A 22,543-nucleotide genomic window follows, 5' to 3' on the forward strand; every position below is an offset into this window, starting at 1 on the left:
ATGTTGGCATGTTTGTAAATTAGCTTTTGATGATTACAGCTTGGCAATGCTCTCGGTTTTATTTATAACAGGTAATATTGTCATCGTCAATACACGCCAATCAGTCATTGGATGTTTTTCCGATGTCCGAAGGGCTAATTGAAGTGACATATTGACAATGAGATCTGTTTATAAATGCTGTACGAGGTCTACTGTTCACAGAACTACTAGCTACAAGTATTCAACTGCAGAAGTCGGAAATAGACATTTCATTTTACTCATGGAAGACACCCACCATTATCTATCTACTTCACGTCTATGAAGATAACAATATCAAGGAAACAGAGTTGAAAGTACAAAGACATAGAGATGGAAATTTAGAAGTGAATGAATTGCTATAATTCAATTACTCAGGTATATTAAAACTGACTACTTTAGCATTTACCTGATTAATATTACTGCAATCATTATGTTTTAAATTCAAATTTGCGTTGCGTTGCTGTCACTCGGCTGCTCTCTGCACCATTTTCTCGAATCATGCAATAACTTCAAAAAAATGACGTCAACAAACTTGGTGACTCAACACATCTGTCTCGTTTTCAACTGACAATGGCAAACTCTTTCGATCAGCTGTTTTCAACTGACGATGAAAAACTCTCTTGATCAACTGTTTTTAACTGACGACTGAAAACTCTCTCAGTCAGCTGCTACTCGGTTGATGAATATTATTACCGTACCTAATCATTTTTAAGTTCCCTCAGTGAGTTATCCTAAACATGAGTCCTAATCCAAATGATGATTCTCGTATCACAAACTCTATATTTCAAACTTAATCAAAATCGTTAGAGCCGTCTGATTTCCATCAGACATACAAACAAACTAACAAACAGAAATTGAATACGATGATAAATACGTCTATAGTAACATCCATATGGGAACGTCTGTTATAGTAGACTGCACAAAACTAATCCGATGTTAGTTGGAAGAGCTGAGTACCTCCTCACCCCTTACCATAAACTTTGCCAATTCTTCAGGTGTACTGTATTATGAAAATATCAATATCAATTTTTACTTATAATCAGCTGCCTAGGGGGCCTAGGCCCCCCTCAAGGATCAGATGAATAATGAAAATGCGGGTCTATCTACACGAATCCTCAGAGTCTCATAATGATTTAATACTTTTCTTTATCAGCAGTAGTATAATTCCTTCTACAGTATCAACAATGTAGCAAAATTGCCTTGAAAGTATGGGTAGAGAGTAATAAATAATATATTTTTCTCTGTGGTATAATTTGAATACAGAATGGGTACACTTATTGATCAGAGCACAATAAGTGAGTTATTGAATAAATTTCAATGTGAGAATTAACAAGTTGCAAGATGTCACAGTGAAAGCAAAAGAAAGGGCAAAATCAGACAATCAAAAATGTATGTAAAGGGTTGTTGAGAATTAAGGAAACAGCTTGATGTATCTTCAGCTTTCTAACTGGAAGTTATTTTCCAATTAGAATATGATCCACAATGAAATTGTTGAAATTGTCATTGTAAAAGAAAAATTTATCTTTTTCCATGATTTTTAAGAAATCTGTTTCAGTGTATTCCTAATCTAGGGCCTCTCTGTAGACCCATATTTCTAATAAATATTCCATGATTGAATTAAATAACTAATAATGTATATGTTTGTATTGATACTTCAACCACATTTGTATAAAATTGGAAAAAATGAAGCATATAATAACATCTTCCAATGTAACATTTATGGGGAAAAACCCAGGTCCCTCTATCCTTTGGGGGTATATTCCTCCCCCCCCAATACCCCTTGGTTTTTACCCCCCCCTTTAGCAGTTTGGTGAAATGGCACCACTGAAGTTGAATGAAATCAACTTGGTAATTGTATGGCAAGATCACGATACATATGAGCTCTACTTAGAAATGGATTGTGAAACAAGATAATTGTACTGGAATGTTATAAACTGTGACATTTTCATGATTATATAAAAGCAATTTAGCCATTCATTTCAATCATTGAGAGAAAAACCAATAAGATGCTCATATCAACTTCTCAAATCTTAATACATTAACAATACACTACCGGTAATTCACGTGTAAATAATACTGATGTGGTCGATTTCAATGAACATTAAATGGAATGTTTGTTTTCTTCTAAATGTCTATACTTGAGCATTCTGTTAATTTCGAACAGAGATCACTTTTACGGAGTTTTCTCAGATGATGCAGCAATCACTGAGGAATATCCAACACATAACTCAATAATCCAGGAGAGAGTCATCTAAAATTCAAAACTATTAGTGCAATATTGCTAAATTATTAGTGTTTTTCAATAAATTATTAATCCTATAAATGTATCTTAATTAAATGATAAGTTATGGAGTTCCAAATATTATAATATTTTTCGCATTCCCATTTTTCTTTTTTTTATATTTGAATCGCTTCATTTGGGTCACTCGTTGTTTAGTCGAATATAGTATTTAATAGTATTATTCAGGTATATCTATCACATAAATCTCTCTCAGCAGCTACTATATAAACGCTTAAAATAGGTTGCTAGGGAACGATAATGATAAGAATATGTGATGAATAATCTATCCTGTTCTAGGCGAGCAATATTTCTGTATCACAGATATCCAAAAACTTCAACACTAAAATGTGAATATCTTTGAAACGGTTTGATATATTTATGAGCGATTTCCACCATTCATTGTCTCTTGAAATTCTTTATTATTCGAATCTTGTATTAAAACCTTCCCATAGAAAATTTTTGATTCAATGTGGCGGAACGAAGATGGCAGACCAAAATTATTTTGAAGCTACCTCTAGAATTTTTTTCAATTTGAATAGAATCCCAGTGGAGCCCACTGTTATATTATCTTTGGAAAAGGAACATTAAGCTGTTTTCCTATTAATATTACGCTGTAGGCCTACGTGAATCCATAGGACTTCATAGGTTTCTCCGTATGGTTAAATGATTCAGAATCAGAATTCAAATTTTGTTAAATCAATAATACCAACGACATAGCAACTGCCATCACAATTTGTATCATTAATATTACGCGTATGCTACTGAAGGATAATAGTCAGGCAGACACACAGGAGCAAGTTATTTTGTCTCATGCAGTACTTTCAATGTTACTTTTATATCCTGAAAAAGGACGAAGAAGTGAGTAAAATATTTTGTTGTTCAACGAACTTGACCTGTAAAAAGGTTCGAAGAGTGCGTGTTCAAAATTTGAAGCTGATCGATCAACTCTTTCTAAAGTTATTGTAGTGCATTCAAACAAACAAGCAAACCCACAGACTGGCAACAACTTTGAACTTGAGTAAAAAGTAAGAACTTGCTAACGCTCGTTCAACAAATATTATTGAGAGAACAACGGGCGGTATTATCAAGTTGGGAGCACATAACTTGAAGGAGTAAAATTATTTCAGTGTAGGGGATTGTGTATTTCACAAGAGAGTGTGGTTCTGAGGGATATAGGCCTATAGTGAGAAAGTGAAGAAGTGAGGATTTAATTGAATTGCAGTTTTAGTTTTTTTTGCACGGCCGGCCCTCTCTCACATTCAACCATTAACCCTCCAGTACGATGCTACATCAACTATATTATACAATCCTACTCGGTGGAATGGGGGAATTCACAATATTACAAGCAAGAGTTGATAGTAATGAATATTATTGACACAAAGAAATTTACAAATCTAGGCATGGGAAAGTCAAATTCAAGATAGGTTGTAGATAATTATGTCTGAAGCATTGTATGAAATAATAACAAAACCCTGAGGGGTTTTGAAGAAAGGAGAGCATTAGCACACAACCGGGTAAGAGAGAGAGTTAGAGAGAGAGAGAGAGAGAGAGAGAGAGAGAGAATGAGAGAGAATGAGAGAGAATGAGAGAGGAAGCAATAGAACTAAATAAGGTTGAGATAAGAGACAATGTCACGCAGGAGTATTGTCCACACTTCTACAGTCACACTAAGTTCTAAAAAGAATATTTCAAAGAAAGTACAGTCTTCGCCAAAATTGAAACCAGTTTACTTCCAAGCTATTCTGTCAGCTTAACTCACATAAGCGTCAAAAGCTGATAGCGACAACCAGAGACTGTTTTCCAGGTAGAGAAATTAGTCACGGACTCGCCCCGCCAAAACAAGACACTTCTTTTTCAGCACAAGAACGACAAAAGTTGCCACCGCCAAAACAAGACTGATTTTCAGTGCCAGGATGGATGTGTCTGACTTTGACGGTGGTGTATCCTGACATCGTCCCGGCTGGAGGGATCAAATAACCGACTGGATTGATCTTTCGTCTGTCCACTAGGCGGAACTACGCCGACCATTGCTGGGTGGAAGACGTTACTGCGGCCGCTCGCATTCCCACTAACGCTGCTATTATTTGCTGTCTCAGCGCCTAGTCCGAGTCAGACAAGCATCCAGCCTGCACTGCAGAGCTAGCTTGAGAGAGCCAGTTGCACTGTCTGTTTACACTATACTTACTCTCTTTACACTGTACTTATTTCCTAATCAGGAATACCATGAGAAACAATCAGAGAAGCCTTCTATTAAAAAACCCCCCGCTCTGATTGATTGTCATGGAATTTAATCATGATTGAAATTGAACAGGCTTTTGTGCTATTGGGCTTGCTATTTTCATGTTTCAAAATCAGCTAAAAACTAAATAGAAAAAATATATAATACTCCTTCAGCTGCTCCTATTTCCTTTCAAGATGTCATTACATGACACAAGACAAACTTATTGATATTGATAGATCACAAGTGAATACTAAAGTTGTCAATTTAGATAGAAATTAAATTGAGTTACATATTAATTTACATCCAAATTTTCATCTCTAAGCTTTTGGTTTCAAGCGAAGATCAAAGAAAGAAATCATAATATAATGGTAGTCAATAATCAAAGTGATTGAATAGGCTAAACTCTATTCAGATTTATGCAAATTCACATTAAAATAATCCCACTTTAGTATTTATGATAGTAGGCTAAAGTTTAGAACATGAGAAATCAGCCACAATAAATGATACTCCAACTATTATGAATGGACTCTTATATATATGAATGGATTTCCATGGAAGAAAGATTCAGTGGATTGGCTGCTTTCACACTTTTTAATTAGTGAAACGAAAAGTAAGTGATAGGCTTGCCAAAAATTCCAAAATAAGCATGAGATCCATGGATACCAGAGTCAACAAATTCAAGTCAACTTAATTTGGAATTCAATTACATCAAACAAAAGCAAAAATAGCCTGATCACTGCTACAGTAATTTGATAACTGTCAACGAGAAATATTAATTGCCAATGAATAAAGTCAAGGTCAACTCTTGAGCCCTGCCCAATATTCTACAAAATTCGCTGCAATTAGTCTACTATTCTACAGAGCACTTCCAACACATCAATTAATTATTCAAATGATTGGACTTGATAATTTTCATGCCAAGTTGTAGCCTAATCTCAAATATGATTTTAACAATTTTTGTAGAATATTTAGATTATTATTCCACAAAAATAATCTTATCTACGGGAATTAGTAGATAAGATTATTTTTGTGGAATATTAATTTATAATCTAAATATTCTACAAAAATTGTTAAAATCATATTTGAGATTAGGCTACAACTTGGCATGAAAATTATCAAGTCCAATCATTTGAATAATTAATTGATGTGTTGGAAGTGCTCTGTAGAATAGTAGACTAATTGCAGCGAATTTTGTAGAATATTGGGCAGGGCTCAAGAGTTGACCTTGACTTTATTCATTGGCATTAATATTTCTCGTTGACAGTTATCAAATTACTGTAGCAGTGATCAGGCTATTTTTGCTTTTGTTTGATGTAATTGAATTCCAAATTAAGTTGACTTGAATTTGTTGACTCTGGTATCCATGGATCTCATGCTATTTTGGAATTTTGGCAAGCCTATCACTTACTTTTCGTTTCACTAATTAAAAAGTGTGAAAGCAGCCAATCCACTGAATCTTTCTTCCATGGAAATCCTTCATATATATAAGAGTCCATTCATAATAGTTGGAGTATCATTTATTGTGGCTGATTTCTCATGTTCTAAACTTTAGCCTACTATCATAAATACTAAAGTGGGATTATTTTAATGTGAATTTGCATAAATCTGAATAGAGTTTAGCCTATTCAATCACTTTGATTATTGACTACCATTATATTATGATTTCTTTCTTTGATCTTCGCTTGAAACCAAAAGCTTAGAGATGAAAATTTGGATGTAAATTAATATGTAACTCAATTTAATTTCTATCTAATTGACAACTTTAGTATTCACTTGTGATCTATCAATATCAATAAGTTTGTCTTGTGTCATGTAATGACATCTTGAAAGGAAATAGGAGCAGCTGAAGGAGTATTATATATTTTTTCTATTTAGTTTTTAGCTGATTTTGAAACATGAAAATAGCAAGCCCAATAGCACAAAAGCCTGTTCAATTTCAATCATGATTAAATTCCATGACAATCAATCAGAGCGGGGGGTTTTTTAATAGAAGGCTTCTCTGATTGTTTCTCATGGTATTCCTGATTAGGAAATAAGTACAGTGTAAAGAGAGTAAGTATAGTGTAAACAGACAGTGCAACTGGCTCTCTCAAGCTAGCTCCGCAGTGCAGGCTGGATGCTTGTCTGACTCGGACTAGGCGCTGAGACAGCAAATAATAGCAGCGTTAGTGGGAATGCGAGCGGCCGCAGTAACGTCTTCCACCCAGCAATGGTCGGCGTAGTTCCGCCTAGTGGACAGACGAAAGATCAATCCAGTCGGTTATTTGATCCCTCCAGCCAGGCTCAGCCAAGCAGCCGAGACAATAGAACAATGGAGTATTTTTATTTTTGTGTTGCCTATAAACTCCAGTCACCAGTTTGGTTTCCAGAAACGTGGTGTACTACCATATTAATGCCTTTTCATGATGATTTTTAATTCTTCTGATTAGATCCTGGAATGTGTAGTGATTGCTTATATCGCATTTGTACAGTTAGGCATAAATAAATATCTCCTGTAATGAGGATGATGAAAAGTTCCTTCGACCAAGGAGTATTTTTGAATAAGATTTTTCTCCTGAATTTTTATCACTACAGTCAGAAGCAGTTTACAGCATCAAAAGAAATTATTATGAATATTTTCTAATATATATTTATCTACTTACTCAAGTCAACTGTACAACATTGATTTTTTTGTAAATTTATTACTCAAAAGATAGGGTTAACTACATGAATCAACTACACTTATTGCTAAAATGTTACTACTAACTTTGCTAAAATGTAAATGAAATTCTGTCAAGAAATTCTGATTGAACCGCCAACAATTGTGATAAAGTGAGAAACAACCTATAAACATTATAAAAATATATTGCATGTAATAAATGTAAATAGATTGTGTAATAAGATTGCATGTAATAAGATTTTGTAAATTTTTACTGTTCAGTTTATGTATTGGATATGGCCTGAGGACATATAAAATATCAGATATGTGATATAGGTAATAATTTAATAGATTGGCACGAACTATTTGAACCTTTAAATGGTGTAGTAGCAAATTATTTAAATTTATGTAAATTTGCAAGTTGGAAATGAAAATTGTAAAAAGAAAAGTAGAACCTGCCCACTTGCCTGCCAGACACTACCAGGGAATGTCACCAAAATTTGTAGAGCACAATACTCTTTATTGTACCTTTTAAAGACTTAAAGTTTAAACCTAATTATTAATTTTCTATAAGACTTTGTGATGCTGTATTAAAGCGAAAGTCATTCAAATATTTATTTAATCCCTTGGAGGAGACAACTTCAGCCACCAACAATCCAGGACTGCCAGGAATTTCGGATCGCCGCCAGCAACTTATAAAAATTCAGCACGTGAGTGATACATAGTCGAAATAAAATTAGGGCACCCTCAGTGCTTTGAGTGAAATAAAAATTAAAGCTAGCTCGTCGGAAAGGTTTTCAATATTAAGAAATTAATACAAAAAACTTGCGCACGTCTTAAGAGGGTATAAGAAATACTTTATTGAATAGGAATGAGTCAATTTATATATCCAAAAGTACACCAATTGAAAGAATATTAAATTCTAAGCTTGTAATACTAACGTTCACCCAATCATTGATTTTATAATTTGTAATAATATAATGTAGCTCTGGTTCACTGGATAAATTGATTTATCTAATTCCATCAGGTGCCGAATCTTACACCCTGAAATATATATATTTATTATTAAGAAATTTAGTGGACATTATAGAAATTAATACATTTATAATTATTGATTTGTCAATTTATCATTCTCTGATTTATGAAATAATATATAAAGTGAGATTACCTAAATCGACAAGCAACAGCTAGTCGATATCAAAGCTGATATATGCATTATCAATGAATTGAAAAGCACATGGTAAAGTTTCGTGCTATTGAGCTGAAGAATAGTGTACTGATCTGTGATATTTTATCTTGATATATTTATTCTTGTTTTTATTGTATATTTTGTTGCTCTATATATTTTCTATATTGATCTGACTTTAAAATTATTCGTTCAATATATGTATCAATTTTTTTTATGGTGTACCATTCATTTTACTCCCCAATACCATAGAGTACAAATCTCATATATATATATTTGTTAATTATCAGTATTAAATTATTGCAAGATCTCCTGAATGAGCATATTAAGATTTTAGCAAAATTGTATCCCAGAAAACCATGACCAGATTTTATAGAATTCAATTCTCATGCTCTACCGATTGCAGCCAAGCAGAGGCAAAGCATTATTCATTAAAAACATAATGTCATAACTACCAAAGATGCTGCATCAAATTCTCTGAGTTTGTTGGGAATATTCCTGAAAAGCATATGAACTATGTAATAAATGTTTGTGGATGAATATGTTTTGTTAATTCTAGGTGTTATTATTCCTGAAATTGTTGCTGTTCGGGTGGGATATGTGTGGGTATTTCTAATGAAAATATCAGTATGGTGCTTATACATATAAATTAGTGCATTTTTCACAAATAATTGCCTGATATCCAAAACATTGAAGTCTATATACAGGTCATGTGAGTTTGATCTACTGTCTCTCTTCAATGCTACTCTCAAAACAGCTTTCTGTGCTACTTTTAAAGGTTCCAAATTTGTTTTATAGCATCCACTCCATGAGATTATACCACCCTGTATCAGTGACTGAACATATGCAAAATATATGTTCCTGAGTTCCTTCTGATTTAATATGTTATTGAGCTTGTAGAACAAGAATATAGCCTTACGAACTCTGTTTCTGATGTATGCAATATGTGCTGACCAATTGAGGTTGTCGTTGAACATTACGCCCAAGTACTTGTAGCACCTCACATGTTCTATTGACAGACAACCACAAGTGGAGCTTTACAAATCATTGCAAGAGTGTTACATTAAACTTTGAGTTGTGTCTTCAACAGTGTTTCTCAATGAAATTTCTATGTATTTAGTTTTTATCACATTCAGAGTTAATGTATTATGATCAAGCCATTTTTTCAACTTTGCAAGGTCACTCACAGCAGTTTCATACTTCTCTTTTCTCGTATCACCAGAAACCAGCAGGGCTGTATCATCGGCAAACAGGTACAGGCTTCTGGTTACATATTTTAGTTTAGGTAATTGTTGATGTAAATTAGGAATAAAAGCGGCCCCAGAATGCTTCCTTGTACCACACCATATTGGATGCTCTTCAAGTCGCTCTCTACTCCATTTATTTGCACCATCTGCTGCCTATTGGTCAAATATGATTCCAACCATTTATACACTTCATCTTGTATTCCTATAAGATTAAGTTTTTTTAAAAGCCTGGGCCTATCCACCGTATTGAAGGCCTTTGCTAGGTCTAGAAACACAAGTAGATTTTTCTTATTTTGATTTAGTGACACGTTCAGTTCCTGGTTCAACTGGAATAATGCCTCAGATATAGATCTGTTGGTCCTGAATCCAAACTGTCGCTCAGAGAGAATGCCATTCTGTTCCACATATAAGGTAAGTTGGTGCTTGATAATTTTCTCTAATATTTTGGAAAAAACACTCAACATTGAAATAGGATGGAAGTTATTATGGTCCGACTTGATACCTCCCTTGTAGAGTGGAAATACCTTTGCCACTTTGAAAACGTCTGGGAAAATACCAGTGCTTATACTTAAATTATAAATATGCTTTAAAGGAGACAGAAACAGGTCGATATTTTCTTTCAAAAAACGAGCAGATATGCCATCATAGCCCGGGGCTGACATACCTCGAAATTGTTGAATATTTGACAAGATAACCTCATCTGAAATGGTTTGAAAATTCAAAAGTTCTCTATCAATTCTATAGTCCCTATCATCTGCTATTGGAGGTCCACCAATCTTGATTTGGTTGGCTAGTCTCTGGCCAATTGAAGAAAAATAGTTGTTGAAATCATTAGCAACCGTTTTATGAACATCAGTATCAACTTGAATATTAACAAACTGCTCTATTGGGAATTGTTCTTTTTTTTATTCTTACCTGAATAAAATAAGCTTTACCTTATACTCTTACCCAATGCTCCTGAACTCTAGAGCAAATTCTCACGGTTTTAAAGATTTTTCATCAGCTGATTCGCCTTTGTGGTCTTACTTTGTTTTTATACTGAAAGGTTAGAAGGTGCTACTCACGTAAGTGCTAAATATGCAAGTATAGACACCGCTTGTGTTTGGTTTTCTGCTCTGTTCTCTATCCATGAATTGAGTTTTGGTTAGTTGAGTTCTGAATTTTGAAATAATAGCGTGAAAAAATGTCATCTCTATAACTAGTAGTTCTGTGAACAGTAGACCTCGCGCAGTTATAAACCACAGTCTCCTCTGCTACTGTCCATCAGAGTAAATTCTGTCCTGTCCTGTCGGCGAGGTATCGGTGTATAAACGACTTATGGCTGTTTGGGTTGTTGTATCGACAATGCCAATAATTTGATCTAAACAGCTATAAAAGTAAAACACTTCATTCAATACCCTATTCAATCTGTATAACATGTGTTGCATAAAATAGTTCATGCATTTAGGTCGAATATTGATCTAAAATAGAAAAACAGAATAATAAAATTGAAAATAGCTCAACAACTGACTTGAAAATGAAGTAAAAAATTTCTTCCCATTCTATAGAAAGGTCTCATTATTATGCTATTTTCCAAAAAGAAACTTTTGAAAGTGCTTTCAAAATATCATGTGAAAAGCTCTTTCAAAGTAGGAATGGAAATTGAACTAATCACATGATCATGACACAAGCATCACAATGATCAAATTGGGAAGGAAGATCAACTTCGAGGAATTGCAGGCCAGCATACTTTGCATGAAAGTTCGAATGAGTATGGTTTACTATATACTGGCTCAACTTGCAGCAGAGCAAAACCTCTCAATAGTTAGCACCAGATTTCCTCACAAAAGCATCCATAAGGGGACTTGGAAGGTGCCTGGCTCTGACACTACTACTCAAATTGATCATGTTCTGACATCACAAAGACATGCCACCTCAATAATTGATGTCAGATCTGCAAGAGGACCTAACTGTCAGTCAGACCATTTCATGGTAGTGACAAAGGTGTTAGAGAGATTATCTATGGTCAAAAACATCAGAGGAGAAAAGAAACAAAAGTGGAATGTGGAGGCTTTAAAAAATGCACAGACCAGGACTGCTTATTAAACTTATGAAAGTGAAATTAGTGAGAAATTGGATAACTGGGAGCAGGAAGGTAATGGAGAAGAGGAAAATCTGGATGGTGTTTGGACAAGACTAAAGGACATTATAGTAGAGGCTGCTGCTGGCACTATCGGGAGAAATAAGAGAGAAAGAAATGCTGACTGGTACGATGAAGAATGTAAGCTGGCAATTGAGGAAAGGAATAGACTGAGGCTGGCTGTAATGCAAAGAGTGACAAGAGGCAATGTGGAAATCTACAAGGCAAGCAGATGGAAAGCAAAAAATCTTATTATAAAGAGAAAACGAGAATACCTCAAAAGGCAGTTAGCAGACATTTAAAACTTACATACTCAGAATGAAACAAGGAAATTTTATCAATCAGTCAAAGTAATGGGTAGAGGCTTCCAACCAAGGACCAACATGTGCAGAAATAAGAATGATGAAGTGATTTCTGAAGAATCAAAAGTGTTGGAGAGATGGGCAGAACATTTTTAAGATGTATTGAATGGAAATGACGAAGGAGAACAAAATGCATGGACACCATGTTTTCACACTGCTGATATTGAATTTGTAAACCCCACTAGAGAAGAAGTCATAGAAGCAGTGCAAAAGCAGAAGAATTGTTAGTCGCCAGGGGAAGACTCTATTACTGCTGAGATGTTAAAAAATGCAGGAGATAAGGTGATTGACAAAATATACAAGCTGATTCTGATGATATGGAGAAAAGAAGAGATGCCTAAAGAATGGAATATGGGTCTTATCTGTCCAATTTATAAAAAAGGAGAGAAACTGATTTGTAGCAACTATTGAGGGATTACTTTGTTGAATGTTGCCTACAAGATATTATCCTCCATCCTTCTGAAAAGAATGAGCTCATTATCAGAAAGAATCATTGGCGAGTATCAGTGTGGGTTTCGACCAGGAAGGGGAACAACTGACCAAATTTTTGCTATATGCCAACTAATGGAAAAATGCATAGAATACAATGTTGATTTGCACATCCTTTTCATCGATTTCAAACAGGCATTTGACTCTGTGAAAATTAAAAACCTACTAGAAGCCCTGGAAAGTTTTGGTTTCCCTAGAAAACTAATAAGACTGGTGACCATGATCCTGTCAAATAATTATGCCAAGGTACCTTTTGGAAGAAAAACGAGCAGAGCATTCCAAATAGAGCAAGGGGTTGGACAGGGTGATGCATTGTCAGCACTACTTTTCAACTTAGCTCTGCACAAAGTAGTCCAAGAACTAGAACTCACAGGGAACATCCTGTTTAAATCCAAGCAAGGTTTAGCCTATGCTGATGATATTGCTTTGGTGGCTCGAAATTCAGCAGCTCCGAAGGAAGTTTTTTTGACTCTGGAAAAAGAAGGACACACTATAGGTCTTGAAGTTAATACTAGAAAGACCAAGTATATGAAGATGACCTCATCGCTGGCAAGACGAGCAGCACAAGATTTTGATGTTGGGGGATTCAAATTTGAAAGTGTGGAGAGTTTTTCTTACCTTGGAACTGAACTGAATGTAAGCAATAGCCTGAGTCAGGAAATTAAAAAGATAATTGATCAGGGTAACAGAGCTTACTTTGCAAATAGAAGTTTAATGAAGTCTAGACTAATATCAAGATGCACGAAAGTGAAATTATATCAAATACTTATAAGACCAGTAGTGACATACAGCTGTGAAACTTGGGTTCTCAACTCCCAAAATATGAACGCATTGAGGATTTTCGAAAGAAAAGTAATGAGAAGAATGCATGGCCCCATATGCGAAAATGGAGAGTGGAGAATCAGAAGCAATGCGGATATAAGTAACATTCTGCATGGAAATGACATGATACAATTCATAAAGTCTAGAAGAATCAGCTGGCTGGGACATGTGCAAAGAATGGAGAATGATAGGATGCAGAGGCAGATGCTTGTTGGAAGAATGGAAGGAATGAGGAAAAGAGTTCGCCCGAGAACACGTTGGCTGCAGGATGTGGAAAAAGATCTAGCGTGCCTAGGAGTGAGGAACTGGAGGAGACTGGCTAATCAGAGAGATGAATGGAGGCGAATTGTTGAAGAGGCCAAGGTCCATGCAGGGCTGTAGCGCTTCGTAAGTAAAGTAATTACATAAGCATGACAGATGGAAGACTCATCAGAAATAATGTAAATAAAAGCTACCAAGGATGTGGTGGAATGTGGAGTCTTTAAAACTACTATAAGAGAAGCTGTATATGAGGAAGACGAACCTATGCTCAATAGTATCAAAAAGCAACAGGTGTGTTTCTCATGTTCGTATTTGAGAACTGAATATTTAAACAGCTTGTAATGATAGGTGAGTGGTTAAGAGAAGAGAAGAGAATGTGGAATGTATGAGCATTAACAAAAGATCTCCAAGAAAGAGCATCAATTAATATTAATAATAAGGACATAAAAATCGAAGATGCCCAAGGTAAAATAAAAATCAGCATGGGATGAGTCTGAAGAACTATTACAGTAAATTAGATTCTCTAAAAATGCATTGCAAATTTTCTATCACAGATTCGATCAGAAAGGATGAGAAGCTATTAGGGTGATTGAAGGGCCAGACATCCTAAATATCGCTTTCAATGCACATTTTAAAAAATTGAATGTTATTCAAAAGGGTATTCTCAAGGCAGCCTTGGGAGTGCCCAGACGATACCCTAGTCACCAACTCTTTCTGGAATTTGGAGTTATGACAGTCAGACAGCTATATATTAGAAATCTAATTAAATATATTAGCAATCATACAGATATCTTTACACTGTATCAAACTAATTATATTTTCAGATCTGCAAACAGATATATTGTTCCTCGAACTGACTTAACTTTATGCAGAAGACAATTCAACTACATAGTAAATAAACTAATAAATATTATTCCAGAACATTTTATAAAAATAAAACCCTCTAAAGCACTTAAAACAAAAATTGAGAACTGGATCAAGACCGAAAATGTTGTAGTCAAACTATTTCAACTCTAGGCATTCATCAATTCTTTATTATCATGTTTTATTCAAATTATTTCCCCCTTTACTATCTGAAAGTTTTCTATCAACCTAAATTCAATTTATATAATGCTATCCTGCACTGATTCAAATTAATTATTTCCCCCTTTACTATTGAAAGTTGTCTCTCAAACTGAACCCAATTTATATAATGTTATCCTGCACTAATTTCAAACTCTTGATAATTATATCAAAATGAATATTTGTTCAACTAATTATATTTTGTTTACGCTTATGTTTATGCCATGAACTACTCCACTATCATGTTTTTTCTTTTTCTTTTTTGAAAGTGTATGCTAATTTTTTGTTTGAAGTGTTTGCTAATTTTTTTTTGTTTCTACAGTTACTTTCCCTCTAGTTTTCTCAAATTGGAGTGCTTACTGAATGCTCGTTGCTAGCGCACAAACTTTGTTTTGCTTGCAACGCCAATATTATATATTTTATTATTATTTAGTTTCAATAAAAGCTTTTGTATTTTTGTTAGTAAATTTCTAATGTATGAAACTGAATTTTGTTTTCCATGTTTTGTGAATTATTTATATGAATTTGGCAATAAATTTGATTTGATCTATTGATGCACTTTTTAATTAATTAAATTGATCCGATGTGCACAAAAAGTATCACCTTATGCTTTTTTCCAGAGTTTCACAAGAGTTACAAGTGTAGCTTTAATCATCTACGGTGAATATTTAAGCACCATGTATGATAACTATTCATTCTACTTTATCTTTGTTATTCCAGTTGGAGTTTTAGTATTTATTAATTGCCTATTATTGTTGTTGGGAAATGAATGATGTCGAGTGACTTGACTGGCTCAGGTTTGGTGTCGCATTTATCAGGAGTTTTCAGGTCGCATTTGATCAATTTCAGGCCCTCTCACATCACTTAAGGGCTGTTTTTAGGCAGCCGTGCCTATCCAAAACACGGTGGTGAGGGGTGACCCAAGAAAAAAATCTTGGGCGGCCAGGGACTTTTGGTTCACGAAGCCTGCATCGAAACCAGTCGGCTACTAACAATCCCGTATTATGTTATCCTGTATATAAAATAAATTAAATCTAAACGGGAAGATGCTGCAATAACATTATGTTGGATTGTGAGATAACCGACTCTTACATATTGTAAAACTAGAGAGATTTCGACTCCTAGTTTTATACTGACTTACTTGACTTGGTTCTTTTGGCTCCTTGAGGAGCATAGGACATCCGAAAATGTTCTCCACTCATCTCTATTGGCTGCGAGCCTCTTAACCTCTGCTCAAGTCTTTCCCTGTTGCCTGCACTCTGCCTCGACCGTTCTTCTCCATGTCATCCGTTACAGATGACAGTTACCGTAGAGAGTTAGTGGGAAGGATATTTTGAATATTATTCTTTCCGAAGAATGGACATTGATATGTCCAAAGCTCCGCCAATTTATGTAGATGCATAACAATATTATCTATAGTTATTACAAAATGCTTTTTCATATAATATACAGTTCAATAATTATTTTCTTAGTCTATATTATGTAAATTCATCTAAGTTTATAATTTTGCTGTATTGTAAGCTATTGTATATAAGTGTATAAGCCAGTATCTATTGTAATCTATATAAATAAAGTACTCAATCAATCCGTGGGCGTCCTTGACTGCGTGATCCCTGGGGGCTCCAGCTCAATGCAGCCTTCTCAATCGCACCGTCTTCTTTTCTCAATGTGTGCCCAATCCATCTCCATTTTCTCCTTTTCAGTTCCTCTTAGATTGGACATTGATTTGCTAACTGCCAGAGATTCTAATTGGTGATTACCTCTGGCCAGTAGATGAACATGATGCGACGTAAAGATCGATTTATGAAGGTCTGCAGCTGCCCTACAATTCGCCCAGTGATCTTCCATGTTTTACATCCGTATAAAAGCACTGATTTCACGTTCGTATTGAAAATCCGAATTTTTGTTGCCCTAGATATATTTCTGTTTTTCCATACCTTGTTCAATTGGATGAAGGCACCATTCGCTTTTCTAATCCGGCTTCCAACATCTTCATCAGTGCCCCCAGTCTTGGTCACTGCACTCCCTAATACACAAAGGAGTCTACAGTCTGGATGCGAGTGCCACTCACTTCAAACTGCCTATCTGTTGCTGCATTTGATCTCATTTCCGTTGTCTTTTTCTTATTAATACAGAGACCTGCTTCTGCCGATTCTTTTTCTAGCCTAAGCAGTTTCTCTCCCATGTCTCTGGAACGCTAGGCTAATAGGCAAATATCGTCAGCAAAGTCCAGGTCTTCCAGCCTCTGTCTGGAACCCCACTTCATTTCTCATGACCCGATCCAATACCAGCAGGAACAATGTTGGTGACAGCATTGACGGACACCTGATTTTATTAGGAATGGCTAATGGCTAAAGGGTGATTTTTCCTTCATGCAGTACCTAGCATTCATAGCCCTCATACATTTTCTCCAGTATTCTAATTATTTCAACTGGTATTCCATACTCTCTTAAAGTTTTTGATTCAGTCAATAGGTGTGTGCTGTGGAAAACTTTAAGTTTTACACTAGGTTACAATTTTTATTTGATCAAAAAGCATTCTTATTTTTAGAAAAATATGTATTGTTTGTATCTTTCAAGTTATGTAATTTCATCATTCTACTATACTAAACTTTCTATAAATTTATTGTATTGATTGATGTGCGGTAACCTACTGTTATTCTGAATAAACATTTTATTTTGCGGCTCTACTCTTATCGACTTCCGATTTTTGTTATACTTATCGATCACATTCACATACGCCCAACTGCAGTCATAATAGTTTGCAGGAAATGATACTAATATAAACTAGAATAAAGTGGTTGGATAAAATCATTACTACGGTATACAGTTGCTTCTTCAAATTTCTGTATCACTAACCTCTCCTACCTTATCATTCCAAATTATTTTGTTATTTAATTTTGTGATAAACTGAAAATAATACATTTTCAACAAATAAGAAAATTATGATAAGATTCTCTCCATGTTTATTGTAATGACAATTGATTACACACATAGTCTGAAATAATGTTTTTCTGTTCCAGATTGAACAACTACATTTTTCAAAATGTGTGCCAAACGTCATGGACAAGTTACCATCGATTTCGAGAATTTGTCTTACAGTGTACCTGAGACAAATAAAAAATGTAAGTAGCGTACAAATATACATCTACAGTCAATGCTGCTCTTATTTATCTCTTTAGCAATTTTTGTTAAGCTTGGGCCACTTAAATTTAATTTAGTTTATACTTTAATTCTAATTTGAATGGATCACGCATTTCCTTTTGAGCTTTCGTTATCCAATCTTTCTCAATAGGCTGCAATTCCATATTATTGAACCTTCAACCTTTGAACCTTCTTATTGGTTTTACTAGCATTGATTATACTTTCAAGGAGGAGTCGTTATTCGCGATGCGCTGTTAAAGTGGAAGCAATCAAGTGTTTTTGTTCGGATGTGAAATTTTAGCAGTGCAATTTTAGACAGTAAATTAATTTTGATATTTAATTTATTTCAAGATAAATACAATGGAGTACAATACAATGAGAAATTCGAGTAAGTTGTTCATTTAATAATAACTGAGATAAGTTGAACCAGTCTTGTGAAAATCTGCGAATAGATTCGCCGTTTATAGTCGTTCAAAACAAGTTCCAATCCTTTTTTATCTCAGGCTACTGTAGACTTCCTAGAGGCTTTGTTACATCCATTGAGTCATTGTCAGAAGTATTCTTCTATTATTTGTCTTAACTCTCGTGCCTACAAATGAAACTGAGCGCTAGACTAGAACCGCTTATCATATCATCATTACCTCTTACTCTTGACTTCTCAGCTTCAATAATAATTCATTGTGTATATAAAGTTATTCTTCCTTGGAAACCTGTAGCAGAAATGACTTATTTCCATAATCATTTTCCCGCAACTTTTAGGTTTTAAAAATCACGTTTTTCTGAATGAAAAACAAAAATTATTTTCAAAGCTGATTATTTCTATTACGTTACCTACATGATAAGGTTTATTTCCCTATTAAAGTGGATTTCTACAAATAATTAATTTGAATAGTTGAATTTTAATCGGTCAATATCTGTAATTGCATAAAAATTGTTTATGGCGTAGTTGAAAATTCATAAAAAAGTTTTTTACGATAATATAAGGACTTGGAGAGGGTACAGAAGAGATTTTTGAGACACTTGTTCTATAAGAGATTTAGTGTCCCGTGTCCTATTGGTTTTCCTAGCAGAGAGCTATACAGAATCTTCAATATTGATCCTCTCGGTGTTAAACGTTCTGTGATTGATCTGATGTTCTTGCACAAGCTGTTGAATGGTTCAGTTGATACACCCGAGCTGTTGGCCCAGATCAATATCTATGTATCTCTAATAGCACGGAGATCTACATTCTCATTCAGAGTAAATTATAGCAGATCATTGAGTGGTTTTTTGCTCCAATGAATCGGCTGCCCAGGCTGTTCAATACGGTTGCGGACAGAATTTCACCTTTCTGGGAGTCGGTTTCGTCGTGAAGTTAGAGAGGCCCTACTGGATGGAAGGGAGTATGGGAGAGTTGAACTGTCGTTGATCCATAGAGTCTGGGAGAATTAATCTTATTTCCAAGTATTATTTCATTCCACTCATTTTTCATCTTAGTATTTCTTAATACTTAAGATCGTATAATCACTTGATGTGATTGCATTTTATATTATTGTATTATATTTATAATCATCATCATAAATGCTTCTACATTTAATTTTCTTATTTCCAATTGATTTGTTTAGTTGTACTTCAAATTTTCTTTGTTTTTCCAACGATTAATGTAATGGAAGCAAAATGGATCATTGATCTGTAGCTTCCACATATTCTTGTTTTCAATAAATAAATAAATAATGTGTACTTGACTAGAGAATAAATTACTATCCACGATACTATTATCAATATTATCAAAACACCATTAGATTAGAAAAGGGAAATACTGTAATGAAAACATACTCTGATTTCATGTAATTCTCTATTTTGTAGATGCTGTGAAATAATTCAAATCAGTAAGATGAGGTGTTTTGGACTAGATATAATTTTTTTATTGTTCTCTAAAGCCGTGTCCACACTGAACAAATGTTCGACATACATGTTCGGCAAACATGTTTGTTGAGGAGCTCAGGGACAAACATTTTAATAAGTTTGGACAATCATTGTTTGTAAAACAAAAAATTACTGTTTTTCCAAACATTTTCATAGTTGACAGCTGTAAAACACAAAACCTGTTCTTCCCACTTACAAATATTTTGTTTGGTGACGCGTCCACACTGGCCACGGGCAAACATTGTTTGTCAATCATAATAAAATTTGCCCAAACTTTAAAAAAAAGTTTGTCGAACATTTGTTCAGTGTGGACACGGCTTAATGTTGATTTGAATAATAAATAAATTTAACATTTTAAAAATTATTTCAGAGCTCAAAGTGATGGAATAGACTCATTTTGTTGATTTAGTAGGTAGTACTATTTTTTGTAACGGGGTCTGATAATTTTAGGCGACATGCAAATGGCACATTTTCACATTCATCGATCTCTTGCTAATTCACCCTCACCACTGTATAATAATTGTCTCTGCTATTCGAATTATTCAGTCCTTTTACCTCGGCTCATTTCCTTCTAGAATTACAATTGTTTTTACTTTTCGCTGCTGAGGCTACAGGCTACATAAAAGTATTTTTTAGCTCATTTCGTTAAAAGCTATAAGAGATTATGATTATAAATTATTATTATCAATAGAATCATTGTCTTCTTGTATTCCTATTTGCTTCTCACAATATTATTGAATCGTACTGTTGTTGTTTTTTACTAACAACGATATTTTTGAAAAATCCTATTAAGTAATTTCATTTTAATATTTATATTTCCTGTTGTGCCTTTTTGCATTCAGCCGAAGTTCCTTGAACATAAAAACTGAATGCAGCTTTAATATTATATCGTCATAATGATTTATGTTTTATGATTATTCTATTGTCTTTATCTTATCATACAATTTAACCATACAATTAAATAATGAGGAAATCTAACCACTTGTGGTTGGATGAATTCATGAACATGAATTGATTGATTGAACATAGATTCATTGATGATGTGGATTTAATTGTGGTCAAAATTGTTTGTTCAATGCGTTCATTCTTGGTTCTATTTTTGATAATTTATTGCGTCTTGCTTACTAACTGATTATTTATTCCTTACAATAGACACATTTTAGTGTAGAATTTTAAGATAAATGATAAAAAAGTATATAAATATGAACATTGATTTATACTAGTTATTTTTTCGATCATATCTGTCAAATTGTAGAAAGATACATTATTCATTCATATCCAATTCTTTTTTAGAAATCCTTATCTACCTTATGTATTCATACTAATTAAATAGTTATTCATTCTGTGATTTGAAAAGTTTTTTAACTCAGTTAAGTTTTAAATGTTAATTTCATTTATGTACTTCTATTTCATAAATATATTCACTAGAATAAGTAATTTTCAATTTGAAAATACTGAGTGATTTATATGCTATATCTATTTATTTATCCACACAATGTCATAAGTTCATACACCTTGCAATATAGTACAGTATACATTTATGTTCATAATCTTCATGATATGTGTAAATCAAAGCCAGAGGCAATACTCTTGAACTTAATATGAGAGATGACCTTGCGCAAATTAATCCAGGATCAAAGAGGTCAGTAGGTAGGACTAAGGACCGCTACTTACTAGCTAGATAGACATTTTGAGCTTTATTATTAATGAGCCACTATGATTACAGTATGTTCGTTCAGTTTGAGGTCGTCCTGTTCCAATCTGGCCATGTAAACTACGGTATTAGCTGCACTCTCTTGTTTTGATATAAATCAAAATACAACTATGGATCAAAGATTCTTGTTTTTCACTTGATTTGTCCAATTCTATGTAATAGTTGTAGTAGCTGAGCTCACTATAATTATTTTCAACTAATTTCATTCATTTTTGACCGTATTTCTGTCGTGTTAATTGTTTGACATTAATTTTGTCATGAATCAAAATTATATATCCTAAAATAATGATAAAAATAAAATAACTGTCCAACATTGATGAATCAAATATACATTACTAAACTTTTTTCACAAAGCTCGTCTAAATTTTTCATCAAAATTGAACAATTTGTCAGTAATCTAACTCAATTTAAATTTTCCACTTTTACAACAACCAATCCCCAGTATTTGATTGCTATGTAAATTCTGCACACGTCTCATTAAACTTTATTGAAGACAGAGTCCGAAAGTTAATAATCCATATTGTTGTTTAGCTATTTTAAAGCAGACAGATGATCTCTATTTTTCAAACATTTTCTGGATTAAGTAATTCAATTTTATAGTTTATCACATAATTTGAAAATTCCTAGCTTTGTAGGTTAACATAATATTTACTCCAATGTTACTGATTAAATTTGACCTTAATAGTAACTAATCGTTGGCCTGTTTTCAGTACTCCTTGTTGTTTTTTAAAGAAATGACAAGCAACAGTCAAGTTGATTTATCACATTATTTGAAAATTCCCGGATTATAGTAATTCTCATCATCAACGATAGTTGTTTTTGTCTTCATGAAGCTTCTATAAAATGTTCTACTACTTGATTATACTCTATTAAAAGAGAGAATTAATAGTGATTTCTTTGTTGATGGGAATTACCTACTGTTGTGAAGCGAAACATGTAAGCCCACGCTTTTGATTATTGGGTACTTGAATCACTGAAATTGCACTCTCAATTGACGTCTCGCATAACCTTCATTCAAGTGATTCAGCCTTCATGCTCATCGCTAAGTAAAATGTTGAAGACATTTTTTGTGTTG

The 22,543-nt window shown here is 34.0% G+C and overlaps 1 protein-coding gene across 1 annotated transcript in view; it reads left to right on the top strand.

Moving 5' to 3' along the window:
- The window catches only part of LOC111055612 (ATP-binding cassette sub-family G member 4), an 85,575-nt gene that overhangs the window by 19,374 nt on the left and 43,658 nt on the right, over positions 1-22,543 (top strand). The window contains exon 2 of the mRNA XM_039428197.1: positions 17,729-17,830. Within this exon, the coding sequence (XP_039284131.1) occupies positions 17,752-17,830 (79 nt within the window). The 5' untranslated portion in view covers positions 17,729-17,751. The remainder of the gene's footprint in view (positions 1-17,728; positions 17,831-22,543) is intronic.

This window comes from Nilaparvata lugens, chromosome 5, assembly GCF_014356525.2.
Source record: "Nilaparvata lugens isolate BPH chromosome 5, ASM1435652v1, whole genome shotgun sequence".
Classification (NCBI taxonomy): Eukaryota; Metazoa; Arthropoda; class Insecta; order Hemiptera; family Delphacidae; genus Nilaparvata; species Nilaparvata lugens.